At 43.1% G+C, this 18,215-nt stretch overlaps 1 protein-coding gene across 1 annotated transcript in view; it reads left to right on the top strand.

Annotated features, from left to right (window-relative positions):
- Window positions 1-6,558: 6,558 nt before the first annotated feature.
- The window catches only part of LOC141113612 (uncharacterized), a 34,760-nt gene continuing 23,103 nt past the window's right edge, over window positions 6,559-18,215 (top strand). Inside the window, exons 1-2 of the mRNA XM_073606820.1 lie at window positions 6,559-6,728; window positions 16,301-17,134. Coding sequence (XP_073462921.1) covers window positions 16,310-17,134 — 825 coding nt within the window. The 5' untranslated portion in view covers window positions 6,559-6,728; window positions 16,301-16,309. The remainder of the gene's footprint in view (window positions 6,729-16,300; window positions 17,135-18,215) is intronic.

Genomic DNA, 18,215 nt, shown 5'->3' with positions numbered 1-18,215 from the left:
AGCACAGAAGAGGAAAAAGGCTGCAGAGGAGAAAGAGAAAATGTGCAAACTTTGCGCAATCGTGCGTGATTGTGTAGACAGGGCCCCAGTGCACTGTATTGCCCCAGGGGCCTATAATGCTCTTAAGATGGCACTGCCTGTAATAACTCCTATGCTACAAATTCTACAATATCCCACCTATCCTTAAGTAGAGGGCGCTACATCTATATGTATGTGTGTGTGTGTATATATATATATATATATTTGAAGAGAATGCACATAGATACAGTAAATTATGAATGTGGAGAATTTAGTTTCAAAAGGTTACTGGCAACAGATTTTGGCACTACACCAATTTTTTTTAGGTAATACAAGAACACAACCACTGACTACGTTCCACAAATGGAGGAAACAAAAACTGACATATGAAAGCTCTGCACTGATTTGCAGCTAAGTGTAGCTTGGGGGGGGGGGGGGATGTCAAGCTTGCAAAGCAGCACAAGAGGTTTCTTTTTTTTTGGAGGTAGAGCTTTCACTCTACCAAATCAGTCTGGTTTTGATAAAATTGACTATTCTGCAGCAAACGTAATTCCATCGAAATCCCTCCGATCATCTCTAAATATGACACAGTGGTGCACTGTGTGTGAATTGCCCTGCTGATAGATAGATAGATAGATAGATAGATAGATAGATAGAGATATATATATATAGAGCGAGAGAGAGAGAGATATAGATATATATATATATATATATATATATATATATATATATATATAATTTTTTTTTTTTTTTATTTAGAAAATAAAAATTAGTAATAGACAGATAGAGACAACTTTTTCCTAGGTGCTAGTCCAGGGACATTAAGCCATGGAGACAAAAGTTTTTCATAGTAAGTCGACCCCTATGTTGATATATGTACCTCTCCCAAAAGGAGCGTGTTGCACATATGAGTCACCCACGTCTTGACCGATGGGGGATTCATGGACTTCCAGTCCAGTAGAATGACCTTCCTAGCCTGAAATAGGGTCCTTTAAGAAAGCCACTCTAGTTGCTTCCTCGGGTATCACCTCTTCAAGGATCACCAGTAAACAATGAATAGGGTTTAAGGGAACATTCACCTGGAATACTCTATTAAGCGTGGAGAGGACTTCACTCCAATAGTGATGTAATTTCGGGCATTGCCAAAGGAGGTGAATAAGGTCCCCAGAAGTGCGTCAGCATCTACCACATAGTGGGTCGGGAAGCCTTCCCATCTTGTGGAGTTTTACTGGGGTATAATGCACTCTGAGTAAAATATATAATTGTGACACTTTCTGTGAGACATTGAGGAAGCATATATTGGCTGACTGAAAAGCTTCTTCCCACTGATCCCCTGTCAGTGTTCCTACATCCTCCTCCCACTGCGACATTGCCTTGGTGGGATAGGCATTCAAATATTCATGTGTGCAATGTCATCATCACGTGTGGAGGTGCCATTTTTCTGACTCACTGAGCACAGTAGCATGTGCAATTGCAGGCTCCTGACTGCTACAGCACTAAACAGGTCAGCTGCGTTACAGTACATCGGAGCCAGTGCTTAATAAGTATTGGAACACTTGCCTATCTGGAGTGACTTGACACTTTTGTGTTCTGACTTGTGTCGGCACTTCTCTCAGCTGGGTAGACACACCCTTATTGAGTATTAAAGGCCTACTAACCCTTACTAAGTCATGGCTTTCCATTGGCAAAGAGGTAGGGAGGAAGGGCTATGGGATTAGCTCCCAAATCTCTTGTCAAGTAGGGAGGACCCCCCTCCACAGTTTACCTTGTAATGGCTCCCCTAAGGGTCTGATTAGCTTTGAATTCCTGCCCTTATCTGTTATTTCCACTGTCTTAGGGGCATCATCCTTCTGGTTCCTTTGTGTCAAGGGAGGAACTTTCTGCAGATTTTCCTGGTTTGCAGGATCAGCTCTCAGGGGTTCTCAGTGGTTTGGGACACGAATGTGGGCACCCTCCGTTCCCTTCCTCCCCCTTTAACGTGCAGTTACTACTGCCAGAATTCTCTCCAAAAGGCACTGGGTTTGGGTCCTGGCTACAAAGCTTATGCTCTGTTCCAGAGATTCGGACCCAGGGAACCCTACAATCTGACGTTTCCTAGAAAAAATTATGTGAGCCTTGAGTTTCTTGGTAGGTGACTTGGAAGACTCCATAAGGCAGCTTTCCCAGGTGGGCACCGTGTCTATCCAAATATGGACAATCCTATGGCTCAAGTGTTTGTAGGCAGAATTACTCTACATGAAGCAAATTGAGCAGCTGCCCTTTGAAGGCCATTACTTGTTTGAGCCATGCTTGGATACCTTCATCCAAAAGATGACTATGGGAAAAGCACACGTCTATCCCTGAAGTAGAAGGCAAAGGTGATGGGTCAGAAACTGGTAACGAATTCGGAATCCACAAAGAGTTCCTTATATAAGCAGCAAGTCATGGGCTTCAAACAGAAGCCCTTGTCCCAGTCCTGAAAGAAGAGCCCCAAGTCCTCTGGATCTGGAGTCAAGACCTCTTCACAGTGAAGGGGCACCTCCACTCACACGAGTGGGGGGATGTCTATCAACCTTTGCAACCAACTGAGCTTAGGAAGTCAGACGCCTTTGGGCTGCAGTGTGGTGCCCAGAGGTACAAGCTGTAGTTTTGCCTCCTACCTCCATGCTTTATATAAGGCAGCGTCCGAGCTGAAAAAGGTGGCTTTCTTTGCGGGTCTGGAAAGACTGCTATCCTAGGGGCACATTGCACTGCTACCAGAGGGGGAAAAGCCTCAAGACTATTCCAACCTGTTTACATTTCCCATGCCAGCCTATTTTGGACCACAAGGGTCTCAACAAGTTCCTGAATATACAAAAATTCAGGGTGGAGTCCAACCAGTCGGTAATACCTGCACTTCATCAGGGGCATTTTCTGGTATTGGTGGGTAACAAAAGATGCCTATCTTCATGTCCTGATTTTCTGGCCTCGCCTACAGTGATTAGCAGTGGAGGATTAGATCCTGAAGCTTCAGAAGTTGGCTTTGGTTCCTACACAGCGTCATCGGTATTTAGGCTTAGTCCTCAACATGGTTTTTGTAGGAGAAATGCTTGTATTTTCATTCCAGGTGATGTCCCAGAGGTTGTTGTAAAGTCCCTCGAACCAGGCCTGCATGAAGGTGCTGGGGAAGATGATTGCCACCTTTTAATGCAGTCCTATATGTCCAGTTTCACTCCAGAAACAACCCAGGGTGTGTCCAACCAGTGTGCTTTGCAGAGAAACAAAATACAGCACATCCCCGCTGACAGGACAGAGGTCTGCCTTGTTTACATAGGCAGAGCTCTGTTCTGTCGTTCTCCTCGCGGTCATCCATTGGCTGGCACCCACTGATTGGCATCTGCTGTGACTAATCACAGCAGAAGGGCTGCATGCACACCCCTTCCTCGGAAGTGCTGGATCAGGTTGTCAGAATGTTTATACTGAAATATTAAACAGTTTTATATTTATGAAAATAAGCAAGGATCTATGATTAAGGAGATTCTTACTTTTTTCTACAAATCAATAAAATAACTCAAATTTGTTTATTCGCGCTAACCTGATGACAAAAGGAATACAAAAGTGTGCAAAAATATATATATTTACTAAAAATCAGTGCAGAATGATATAAAAATATAACTGGTGAGAGACACAGAATATGGATCAACATTTCAATAATATAGATGATACAGATGATGAGAAAAATAACCACAGGATGTTGTTTTAAAATTACCAAGGTAGTAAAACTGAGTAACTCCTTGAAAATAATAGCTCATCAGTGGCCTCTCTCAGTCAACAGATATTGCAAACTCTAATTTACTTTAACCGCACATGGGCAAACTTGTTACAGTATACCATGCACAGAATTGGTGATTTAACCAAGACTTAAATATAAGGTAAAGATACATTTCCAATAATAATTTTATTGTAAGCATACATCATAACTAAACCATTTACTATAAACGTCAATCAGCTCCAATGATATTATACATATGTGTGTATTTCTCTCTTTGATTGGAAAAAGAAACAATTGATACTGCAGGTTTTATGCTACAAAATGAAATAGTCCAGCCAGATTTATGATAGCTAGTCAATTGCCTACAGATGAATAGAAATATATACTTTACCAGAAATCCCGAATCTTTTGTCTGAGAGATGTCAGCTTTTTGTCCCAGTGGAAAATTCTTCCCCTCCTTATCTCCTTTTCCATTCGTGTCTTTCTCTTCCCCCCACCTAATCCTTCTACAAACTTATATCCCCCTAAGGAAATAGGCGTGGATGTGTTTTCCACGTAATTAATGACGTCAAATGACACATTATTTCATCATATACTTGTTCGCACAACTACCTAAAGGGGGCATTATTGGATTAAAAATACATTTTGTTATATCCGTAAAAATATCAAGTTTTCACTTCAAATAACCTCTGACCTAAGCCTTAAACAAAACCATAAATATAATAGAATGTCTCTTTTATGGCAGCATCTGTCAGATTTATTGTCTCTTCATACAATATATAGCAACGTCTGAATGATGGTAATAAAATTTTGCTCCAAATATAGTTGAGAATGAGGTAATTGGAGCAAAAAAAACACACAATGGTTATTCACATGTAATTTAACATGTACCCTTCATATTAATAATATATATACTAATATATTTTAATGATTAAAATTCAAACCACATATAATAAATATATGTTAAATATTGTAAAAATACATAAGCACAAATGTGTGGAATTATTCAATTTAAATAGGCATATAAATGTTCCATATAATGTAATAGTAATACAATAGAAATGATTGCTAATATAATTACTTGCAATTAATACTTGTTCATAAGGTAGCTTTTAAATAAGCCTCTTTTCTTCTTTTTCCCGTAATGAGAAGATTTTTTTTTTTTTAAAGTCGCTGTTCATTGTCTTAGTTGAGTCATCAATCTCATTATACACATTCTGGCACCATGGCCAGTCCTTATCTTGTTTTTGTTGTCTAGGACCCTCACAATTTACAACCTGGGAGAATATGCGATAAGGCTCTTAAAATCTTCTGTAAAAGTCTCTGTCCAAAAACAATGAACTTGCATTCACCTTCTAACAGACAAAGTGGCTTCCAAGCTGCCCATGAAACCATATAAAAAATATGTATAGGCCTTATAAATTGTTTCTTTTTAAACTCAATAGTTCTGACATCGTACCTAGTACAGGAGAGCCTCCTTGCCACCATATAGGGGTGTCAGCGGTAGGCAAGTGGTCATAGCACACCGCGCCCCATTCCCCAGAAGACAACGCGGAGAAGACAGAACATCACCGCGGTGTAGTAAGAGGCCGATTAGGAAGACTGCCTAGCAACAGCCATTTCAGGTGAGTTTAAAATTTTATTTTTTTTTCTTTCCTCCAATTTTTTAGGGATTTTTTGGTGTGATTTTTTTTGTTTTGTTTTTTGTGGTGGACCTCCACTTTAAGATCACTTTAACCGGGGGGAGGGTAGCTGGCAGTAAAAACGCAGTTCAACCGCCCCCCCAGCTGCAAGTCCAGATGAAGCCAGAGGCAGCTCATAGATTAATCTTCTTTTTTTTTTTTTTTTTGAACTAGCAGGTTGAATGAAAAGAAAAAATGATCTGATCGAATGTGTGGATGGAGAAATAACTCCCACTGTGGTATTGTATTCTGGCACCGTCAGAATACAATGATCAGGGATGCCGACTATAGCCAGTGGCACTGATCAGTTGGGAAATATCTGACAGGCTGGTTGTACAGAAGTCAGTGCCCATGCATAATGGTCAGAGTATTTAACCATGAGGTTACTTCAGCGCAAATATATATTCTGTTCTGTTCTGTCGATATAGATAGATATATAATGCCTATATACAAAGATCTCTCTCTCTCTCTCTCTCTCTCTCTCTCTCTCTCTCTCTCTATCTATCTATCTATCTATCTATCTATCTATCTATCTATATATATATATATATATATATATATATATATATATATATATATATATATATCAGTATCAGTGTGTTTTAGGTAGGATAAAGAGAAAAAAGCAAAATGCGCACTATTGCGCTGTGCTATGGGTACAAACAACAAATAATATGCACATATGCGGTATTTCTGCGATTTGTCAGGAGCAGAAGTATTTCATTTAGGTTGTTCTTTGGTGGAAGGTTATGGTAGTAGCAAGAAATATATATATATATATATATATATATACAGCTAAATTTTTTTTAAAAATTAATTTTTTTTTACTATTTTGGGCCATTTTCCCTTTCATGATAAAAAAAAAAAACTCCATTACCATTTACCACCAAATAAAAGCCCAATTTGTCCTGAAAAAAAAAAAAAAAACGCAGTATAATCCACCTGGATGCACAAAGTAGTTGTGATGATATTTACGGTTTTTACGAACACGTGTCAATGTTGCAAAATTGTGCATTTAGATGTGTTTTTAGGCGGGAAGGGGTTAAAATAATTTTAAATTGATTTCAAATTTAATTTTTTTTTTTTTTTTTTAGATGCCTAACCTGGAATTTATCTTTTAGAAAATGATTGCAAGCCATCCAGCTAACGGACTGAAAGAGACTGCACTTCCCAGAATCCCACATGATGAAAGCAGGAAGTGATGCGGGTTGTCATCTCCCAGCCAGTCGGAGCCTCTGTTGTCTCTCCAGCTTGAACTTCCTGTGTGTGGGGGACTGTGGATCTGCTACAACAATCAGGTATCATGTATCAGGCCAGTGACATCATTCAGCATGTTGTACCAGCCTGTGTGTGCGCGCGTTCTGTACCATCAGCTCAGAGCACTACAAGTCTCAGCATGGCCTGCCGCACACAGGGCTGACACTTATCCCAGGGTTGGGTCGTCTTTTGCTTAGGGGGTGCTGTGGAACTACAACTCCCATTATCATCAGTCTGATGTGTACACTATGGGCATGTGGCCCATCACAGAGCTACAACTATCAGCCCTCCCTGATATTGGCAAAACATCAGCTTGCTGTAGAACTACAACTTCCAGCATGCCTTACCTGGGAATTCCTTACTGCTGTGGTACTACATATCCCAGCATGCTTCTTTTTTTTTTGTCCATACATGCTTTCGGTGGTCCAGCAAATATGCATGTTTGGTGCATGCAATGTACATCACATACATATACGGGTGGAAGTGCACATTCATCTGCTGAATAAAGAGATTTCATTTTAGACATTTTGCTACAAAATGTATGTTTAGCATCATGCTTGTATACAGGTTTCTTAAAGCGGAGCTCCAGCCCACCCACCAAAAAATTAAAAGTCAGTAGCTACGAAAACTGTAGCTTTTATTTATCTTAAATATTTAATTCTTTATTAAAGTTTTTTAAAAAAAAACTGACTTTTGATATAATGACACTTACCTGTCCAGGGAGCCTGTGATGTTGGCACCCGAGATGATTTTTCAATCAGCTCTCGGGTGCTGCCGTCGCCATTCCTTGCACCTTGCGGCTTCACAGCTGGTTTTCTACTGCGCATGCGTGCTGCGCTTTCTGAATGGCCGGGGAAGGAGGAGGGGGGCCCACGGCGAGGTCCCCCAGAAGTGGGGACAGGTACCTGTCAAAAACGGGTATCCGCTCCCCCCCCCCCCCCGAAAGGTGTCAAATGTGGCAGCGGAGGAGGGGGGGGGGAGCAAACAAGCGAAGCGTCCCCTTTTGGGTGGAGCTCTACTTTAACCACCAGCCTAGCGGGCACTTTCACCCCCTAGGCCAATTTTCAGCTTTCAGCGCTGTCACACTTTGAATGACAATTGCGCGGCCATGCAACACTGTACCCATATGACATTTTTTTCATTTTTTTCACACAAATAGAGCTTTTTTTTTGGGTGTATTTAATCACCACTGGGGTTTTTTTATTTTTTTGCTAAACAAACTAAAAAAGACCTGCAATTTTAAAGGGAAAAAAAAACAATTTTTCGTAGTTTGTTATAAAATTTTGCAAACATGTAATTTTTCTCCTTCACTGATGGGCACTGTTGAGGCGGCACTGATAGTCACTGGTAGTTGGCACTGATGAGTCTGAACTGATGGGCACTGATGAAGCAGCACTGATAGTCACTGGTAGTTGGCACTGATGGGCACTGATGAGGTGGCACTGATGGTCACTGGTAGGTGGTACGGATGAAGCAGCACTGATAGTCACTGGTAGTTAGCACTGATGAGGCTGCACTGATGAGGTGGCACTGATGAGGCAGCACTGATAGTCACTGGTAGGTGGCACAGATGAAGCAGCACTGATAGTCACTGGTAGTTGGCACTGATGAGGCTGCACTGATGAGGTGGCACTGGTGAGGTGGCACTGATAGTCACTGGTAGTTGGCACTGATGAGGTGGCACTGATAGTCACTAGTAGGTGGCACGAATGAAGCAGCACTGATAGTCACTGGTAGGTGGCACTGATGAGGTGACCATGGTGGGCACTGATGAGGCTGCACTGATAGGTGGCACTGATGAGGCGACACTGGTGGGCACTGATGAGGCTGCACTGATGGGCTCTAATAGGTGGCACTGGTAGGCACTGATTGGCAGCACTGGTGGACACTGTTGGGACTGCAATGATAATCAGTTTCGATGTCCCTTTAACACAAGCCAGTTATCGGCTCTCTTCTTCTCTCCTCTCTTCTTCTCTCCTCACGCAGTCAGTGTGAGGAAAGGAATGCTGATAATCAGCTTGTGTTTACATCTGTGATTGGACACAGCTGAGCACATGGTAAAGGACCACTGTGAATGGCTCTTTACCCCGATCTGTGAGCAGCTGAGTCCGAAGTAGCGCCACCCAATCACGGGAGGATGTCCATGTACACCCTCCTGGCAATGTAAGCCCTTGCTGTAGCAGTCTTTCAGCGCTGGCGGGAAGGGGGTTAAAGCAGTGATAAACCCGAAAACCAAAAATGTCATATATCGCAGCTTGCCAATCATTAGATGTGGCTGCATTCGTTTTATTTTCTTTGTTTTTTTTCTCCCTATTGTTTTCACCTGGTGATCTGGCCAGTAACACATCTCCTGTATTAGTGAGACACAACTCTGGAAGAAGGAGCATTGGAGGCACAGCATACAGCAGCATTGTCAGTCTGGGGAAGGGAAGTGTTAGATGTACTAGCAGATTTAGGTAAACTAACAAATTGAAGCCAAACTCCTGCGCACACATTATAATCAGTTATAGCAAACCTTTATTTCCTTTTACATAAATAAAAGATGATCTCTGTAAGCACCCCTGCCAGTGTTAATTGGTTTGTCTCATCCATGTAAACTGATACATTCTGCTGGAGAGCTTGTGCTCTGAAAAACAACTGGCTGCATCACCAGATGAAAATGGATGAAAGAAAGCCTAAAAAAGAAAACGAATACAGCCATCGCATCTAAAAATTGGTAAGCTGGCCAGATTCTGGCTGTCAGTAAATGTTCCAACCAAAAAACAATGGATAGAACAGGTAAGTTACATCCTTATCAGAGAACATCTAACATATCAGCATAGAAATGCACCTCGGAAATGTAATTCTATATGGCAACCCTGGCTGGATTCCCCGGGATTGGCACCCCCACAACTAATTATGAACAGGATATTTCAAGTCTAAGAGAGTACTACTTGTTTGACAGGGGTAACATTTGGTGTATTCATATTTTATTTCCATGTGATTGTACCTATTTGTGCAGACCAGGAACAAGGTTTATGGTTAGATGACCAGTTGGTCGTCTGGTAGCTGTGTTGGGTGGAAGAGTCTTTTACTCTCTTACACAACACGGTTTGTTGTTATATAGATGTAAAATCTAGTTGTTGCCACTGCTGTAATAAGCTATATTTACCTTAAATGTACATAGCCGAGAGGTAATTTAATGTTTTGAGATTACAATCTATACGATGTTATCTTCAATGCTCGGATGTCTGTTATGTAACCTGTCTCTTGTGGCTCAATAAATTAATTTTCTGATTTAAAAAAAAAAAAAAAAATTGGTAAGCTGCAATACAATTAATCTTTGGGTTTGATACCGCTTTAAAGCCCGACTCCAGGCAGGAAAAGAAAAATTGGGGTCCTGTGCCCGAACTGCAAAGAGTTAATTGCTTGTTTTGTCTAGCGGAGAGAAGCTGTTTCACGTACCTGATCCTCTGCTCCCCAGCAGATGGCGCTGTCCCATGATCTGATGGTGGATTGTCCCTCTGCATCCTCGCATCCAGTGCAGGGCTATGACCCTGTTCTGGTCTTGATGATGTCAAGACCACAGGGGTGCAGAAGCTGCAGGGGACTGATCTTGATACAGGGAGGCACGGAGGATCGGGGATTTCCTTTACTGTCCCCCATCCCCCCACCCCAGTGGCATAGCGTGGGTTGTCAGCACCCGGGGCAAGGCAAGTAATTTGCGCCCCCCCCCCCCCCTAACCTGCGGACTTTTATCCGAGTCCCTTCAAATAAAATAGTACTGACCTACCTGATTCCTATACTGACCATTACACACTACACTGACCACTATACTATACTGTCCACTACACTAAGAACTACACTGACCACTACACTACACTGACCACTACACTACACTGACCACTACACTATGCTGTCCACTACACTAAGAACTACACTGACCACTATACTGTCCACTACACTACACTGACCACTATACTGACCACTACACTGAGAACTACACTGTCCACTACACTATACAATACTGACCACTATACTACACTGACCACTATACTGTCCACTACACTGAGAACTACACTGACCACTACACTAACCACTATACTGTCCACTATACTATACTGACCACTACACTGAGAACTACACTGACCACTACACTAACCACTATACTGTCCACTATACTATACTGACCACTACACTGAGAACTACACTACATTGACCACTATACTGTCTACTACACTACACTGACCACAATACTACACTGACCACTATACTACACTGTCCACTATACTACACTGTCCACTACACTGTACTGACCCTTATACTACACTGTCCACTACACTATACTGACCACAATACTACACTAACCACAATACTACACTGACCACTACACTGTACTGACCACTACACTGTACTGACCACTACACTAAGAACTACACTGTCCACTACACTAACCACTATACTGACCACTACACTGAGAACTACACTGTCCACTACACTATACAATACTGACCACTATACTACACTGACCACTATACTGTCTACTACACTACACTGACCACTATACTGACCACTACACTGAGAACTACACTAACCACTATACTGTCCACTATACTATACTGACCACTACACTGAGAACTACACTACATTGACCACTATACTGTCTACTACACTACACTGACCACTATACTACACTGTCCACTATACTACACTGTCCACTATACTACACTGTCCACTACACTGTACTGACCACTATACTACACTGACCACTATACTACACTGACCACTATACTACACTGACCACAATACTACACTGTCCACTACACTGTACTGACCACTACACTACACTGTCCACTACACTATACTGACCACAATACTACACTGACCACTACACTATACTGACCACAATACTACACTGACCACTACACTATACTGACCACAATACTACACTGACCACAATACTACACTGTCCACGATACTGTACTGACCACTACACTACACTGTCCACTACATTATACTGACCACAATACTACACTGACCACTACACTATACTGACCACAATACTACACTGACCACTACACTGTACTGACCACTACACTACACTGTCCACTACACTGTCCACTACACTACACTGACCACAATACTACACTGACCACTATACTACACTGACCACTACACTGTACTGACCACTACACTGTACTGACCACTACACTGTACTGACCACTACACTACACTGACCACAATACTACACTGTCCACTACACTGTACTGACCACTATACTACACTGACCACTATACTACACTGACCACAATACTACACTGTCCACTACACTGTACTGACCACTACACTACACTGTCCACTACACTATACTGACCACAATACTACACTGACCACTACACTATACTGACCACAATACTACACTGACCACTACACTATACTGACCACAATACTACACTGACCACAATACTACACTGTCCACTACACTGTACTGACCACTACACTACACTGTCCACTACATTATACTGACCACAATACTACACTGACCACTACACTATACTGACCACAATACTACACTGACCACTACACTGTACTGACCACTACACTGACCACAATACTACACTGTCCACTACACTGTACTGACCACTACACTACACTGTCCACTACACTACACTGACCACTACACTGACCACTACACTACACTGACCACTACACTACACTGACCACTACACTACACTGTCCACTACACTACACTGTCCACTACACTGTCCATTACACTATACTGACCACAATACTACACTGTCCACTACACTGTACTGACCACTATACTACACTGACCACTATACTACACTGACCACTACACTGTACTGACCACTACACTGACCACTATACTACACTGACCACTACACTGTACTGACCACTACACTGACCACAATACTACACTATCCACTACACTGTACTGACCACTACACTATACTGACCACTACACTATACTGACCACTACACTACACTGACCACTACACTGACCACTACACTGTCCACTACACTATACTGACCACAATACTACACTGTCCACTACACTGTACTGACCACTACACTACACTGACCACTACACTACACTGACCACTACACTACACTGACCACAATACTACACTGTCCACTACACTACACTGTCCACTACACTACACTGTCCACTACACTACACTGTCCACTACACTACACTGTCCACTACACTATACTGTCCACTACACTTTACTGACCACTACACTATACTGTCCACTACACTACACTGACCACAATACTACACTGACCACTACACTGTACTAACCACTACACTACACTGTCCACTACACTGTACTGACCACAATACTACACTGTCCACACCACTATACTGACCACTACACTATACACTATACTACACTGTCCACTACACTATACACTATACTGTCCTGCCTAGTCTTCCTATACTGACACTACATATACGGCGCCTGTCTCTTCTCTCCTCCCCCCGTTTATCTATTTCTTACCTTATTGTGTTGCATCGGTCTGGAGGATGAGAAGACATCTGCCCCGGCGCTCACACTCTCGTCTCCCCTGCGCTCCGGCCGCCATATTCATTTTTCCCGGCGCACTGTGATTGGGCGAATGGGGGTCATGTGCGGAGGCGGGACTTCAGGAGCGACTGTGATCGCGGATAGGCCAGCCCCACGCCGCACATGACCCCCATACGCCCAATCACAGGGCGCAAAACACTAGACATGGCGGCGGAGCGCGAGGGACACAGGAAAAGAAATTAGGAGGAGGCAGCCAGTAGTGACACTACTGGCACGAAATTGCGCCCCCCTAAATTTCGCGCCTGGGGCCACGGCACCCCCCGCACCCCCCACGCTACGCCACTGCCCCACCCCAGACCACAATGAGCAATTTAACCCTTGCCGTGCGCAGTGGCCTAGCGTTGTCAGCTTGCAATATTCACCTAAAAAAACTAATTCCTTAAAGCTAAACTCCAGGCACAAAAAATGTAATTCAAAAATATTCCTTAAACACAGAGGATTTAAATCCACTTTGTGCTCATGAAATGCCTCTGCAAACCCAAATGTTATCTTGAAAAGGTAGCAGTGAAATCATCACTGTGCTGCACATAGCCTATGCAGAGCTGCAGGGGATACCCAGCAGGCCCCACCCACTACAGGCTGCCTGCAGAGAGTTACAGGAGGGGGCGGAGACTAGACCAGTCCCCCTGCACAAGTAGAGAGTGCAGAGTTGTGGAAGGCGCCACCCAGCACCATTTTATTCTCTAGGGTCTTTGATTAAAAAAAAAAAAAATATATATATATATATATATCTATATATATATCTATATATAGATATATATATATACTGTATTTATTGGCATATAACACTCACTTTTTCTCCATGAAAATGGGGTGTAAATAGCGTGTGCGTGTTATACGCCAATACTTCAATTTCAGCTGCCTCGGAGGCAACGGGGGGGGGGGGGGGGACGAGTGCCATCAGATTACATACAGTGAGAATCTCCTGTTTACTTGGCGGCCTCTGTAATAGGAAGTCAATAGATGGCAATGGCGAGGCTGCTGCATTTATGGCAATGGCGAGGCTGCTGCATTGATGGCAATGGTGATGCTTCTGCATTGATGGCAATGGTGAGGCTGTATTGATGTTGACTAATAAGGCTGCATTGATGGCACTTGTGAGGCTGCAGGTGGGCATTAATCAGGCTGCATTGATGGCAATGGTGAGGCTGCAGATGGGCACTGACCCTTATTTTGCTTCAAAGTTCCTTATTTAAAATTTAAGTTTTTTCCTGAAACTTCCCTCTTAAAATGAATGTGCGTGTTATACGCCTGTGCGTGTTATATGCCGATAAATACGGTATATATATATATATATATATATATATATATATATATAATGTTTGGGGATTCTGAATAATTTTCTAGCAAAAAAAATATGATTTTTACATGTAGGAGACAAGTGCCGGAATTGGCCCGGTAGGCAAGTAGTTAAAGGGGTTGTAAAGGTAAAAATTTTTTCACCTTAATGCATTCTATGCATTAAGGTGAAAAAACTTTTGACAGTACCGCCGCCCCCAGGCCCCCCGTTTTACTTACCTGACGCCTCGAATCTTCGCTCCTCGTCCTCGTCAGCTTCATTGCAGCTCAGCCTGGTCGCTGATTGGCTGCAGTGGATGGATTGAAAACAGCGCAGCCATTGGCTCGCGCTGCTGTCAATCACATCCGATGACGCGGCGCGCCGGGGGGCGGGGCCGAGTGATACAGCGAGCGGCTATAGCCGCCGGCTGTATCACGGGAGCGCGCCCGCAAGCACTCACCACCGTGCGAGGGAGCTCGCATGAAGGTGGTAAATGCTTGCGGGGAGGAGCTGAAACAGCCGCCGAGGGACCCCAGAAGACCAGGTTCGGGGCCACTCTGTGCAGAACGAGCTGCACAGTGAAGGTAAGTATAACATGTTTGTTATTTAAAAAAAAAAAAAAAAATAACTTTACAACCCCTTTAAGTTGCGCATATATGAATGGTATGTCAATTCTATGTCAGTTTCTCCTCAGTGTCAGTTAGTGTCAAATTGGCCACCGCACTATCACTAGACATGTGCAATTCGTATTGTTCCGAATTCGTTTTTCGACGAAATTTGACAAATTAGTTAATTTGGAAATATTCGAATTAAACGAAAACCCGTCTAACTAATTTTTCCAAATTCGTAAGACGGGTTTTCAGGCATCCAATAGCCTGAATACGAGTTATATTTTTATGGAGAAGACTGGAAGGTTCAGCTGGTTCTGTATACACACCAACTGGCCACCTGCAAAACAGGCTCCACAATATCTCACAATGGAGAGTGGCCCTCACACCTTAGGAGGTCGTACTCCACTGTGTGGAGATGTGCGGCCCTCGGTGCAGGAGGCCGGACGGTGTGTACGTGCGGTGACTGGAAAGCCCAGAACAGTGGCGGTCTGTACAGTTACCCTCATATAATCCCCCCCAGGAGACATCTTTTGAGTGACGAAACTCGTGGGGCGGAGCCTCCCATTGATGTAATTGTGAACCAAAATGCAAGGGATCTGCCAGCTGGGTAATTTTATTTCAAATGTGCATATTTTATTATACATGTGAGTGTGATTTCAAACAAATCCATCAGTTAATCTACTGCTCTATGAGGAATGTTGATTTGTTTTGTTTATTTGTTTGTAAGGGGGTCATTGTGGTCTGGTAAGCCTGCATCTTTATTGGTCTTGGTGATGGTATATTCTACTGACACTTTTCGGGAATAAGGAAGAAATCCTTTAATTTGACACATTTAAAGGGGACGCTACTTTTTGGAGTACTTTTCGAGGCTTTTTGTCTGGACACTATTTTAGGTTTATTGACTTATTACATTGGCACTGTGTGTGTATAATTAATTACGCATATGTTGGACTCATTTAATTTGTTCACTGATTTAGCGCAACACAGGTAATTTTTGTTGTTTATTATTAGAAGGGATATCTTCTTTTTGTGTTTGCTGCTCCTTTTTATTTTTTTGTGCACTACTCTTGCGCAGTTTCCATTTATTTTTAAAGTTTCATCTGCTGTGTATAATAATCGGAATTTGTCTGCAGGTGGAAGCCATGCCAAAATGTATCTTCCGATCCTGCCCGCACTTCATGGGAAAGAACTGCTTTTCCCCCGGCATAACGCTGCACGTCTTTCCCAAAGATCTCAGCCGGATAAAGCTGTGGCTTCAGCAGACGGCTCAGTACTGTGAGGACATTGATGACTTTGCTGAGAAAATTTTGTCTTCAAAAATGGGTTCTTACCGCATGTGCTCGGCCCACTTCGTTCCCGAATCTTACATGACCCAGGGGACCAAAGTGGTCCTCAAACCGGACGCCGTGCCCACAATCTTCCCCGGGAATGTGGTGGAAGTCGCCATAAAACACGTTCCTCAGAAGAAGAAGCAGCGCCTGGAAGAGAAGGAGGCTGGGAAAAAAGAGCGTTGGTCCCAGGTGGACGCTGGCACCTCCACCATACACATCTTACAGACTGAAATGGGCACACAGACTGACCTGACTATGGTGACCATCCAGTCTTGCTCCATCAGCGTTCCTCGCTGGAATACCTATGACAGGGGCATCCAATGGCCTGAATACGAGTTCAATTTTTATGGGGAAGACTGGAAGGTGCAGCTGGACCACATGTATTTTAACAGCAGATTTAAATGTGTTCAGGAGTTACCCAACGTAGAACAGGAAGAGATCATGAAGGACCATAATCATCAAGTTCCTTCTACGTTGCAACATGGCTCCTCCCCAGAGGATCATCGTGCCACCCAACAGGAACCTCTTAAGCAGGAGTCTGAACCTCACACCTCCCCCGAAACACCGGAAGGATGCTTCTTCTCCAAATGTTCCCTGCGAAACAAGAAAACATTATGTATCTTACAGGCCAAACTGGTGAGTACATGGCTTATTTTATGGAGAACGTCAGACCAACTGGAAAGTGTTGTTTTAGAACAGGGTCTTTAACCTTTCTAAACAAAGGGCCAATTTACTGTCCTTCAGACTTTAGGGGGACCGGACTGTGGCCAGTGGGAGTAGAAAATGTCTTGGGGTCAGTGGGATTAAACAATGCCCCATCTTTGATATTAGGGGGGAGGTATAGCACCCCATCATTGGTGTCAGTGATGGGAATAGTGCTCCATCGTTGGTGTTAGTAGGAGGAATAGTGCCCCATCGTTAGTGTCAGTGGGAGGAATAGTATCCCATCGTTGGTGTCAGTGGGAGGAATAGTATCCCATCGTTGGTGTCAGTGGGAGGAATAGTGCCCCATCGTTGGTGTCAGTGGGAGGAATAGTGCCCCATCGTTGGTGTCAGTGGGAGGAATAGTGCCCCATCGTTGATGTCAGTGGGAGGAATAGTGTCCCATTGTTGGTGTCAGTTGGAGGAATAGTGCTCCATCATTGCTGTCAGTTGGAGGAATAGTGCTCCATCACTGGTGTTAGTGGGAGGAATAATGGCTCATTGTTGGTGTCAGTGGCATAAATTATGAATTATGCCCCACCGCTGGTTTGTGGGGAGAATAGTGCCCCAAGGGGCAGATAGAGGTAAGCACAGGGCTACATCTGGCCACCGGGGCGCAGTTTGGAGACCAGTGTTCTAGAACGAAGGGCTGTTGAAAAAAACAATTTTCATTATTACCAATGAAGTGTATCTAAACCCACACCTCCCAACATTTTGAGACGGGAATGAGGGACACCTACTAGCAAACGTATGTAGGCATAGGACACGCCCCCCAGCCACACCCCCTTAAAGGAGAATTAACCAAAAAAAAAGGTTCATTAAATCCACAAGGGATTTTTTTTTACCACTACTATTCATTTTATATTGGCTTTTAAAATTTACAAATGCAGCAATTTAAAATTTGGATGGAAGGTTTACACTGGGAAACACTTTTTGAAAGATAAAAAGTGCATTTTATATACAACTATATAGATCAGACCAAATGAGGGACAAATGAGGGGGACAGAGGGACATT

Source organism: Aquarana catesbeiana, linkage group LG12, assembly GCF_042186555.1.
Source record: "Aquarana catesbeiana isolate 2022-GZ linkage group LG12, ASM4218655v1, whole genome shotgun sequence".
NCBI lineage: Eukaryota > Metazoa > Chordata > Amphibia > Anura > Ranidae > Aquarana > Aquarana catesbeiana.
Note: the sequence above shows the minus strand (reverse complement) of the source record. Positions and strands in the feature narration are given on the sequence as shown.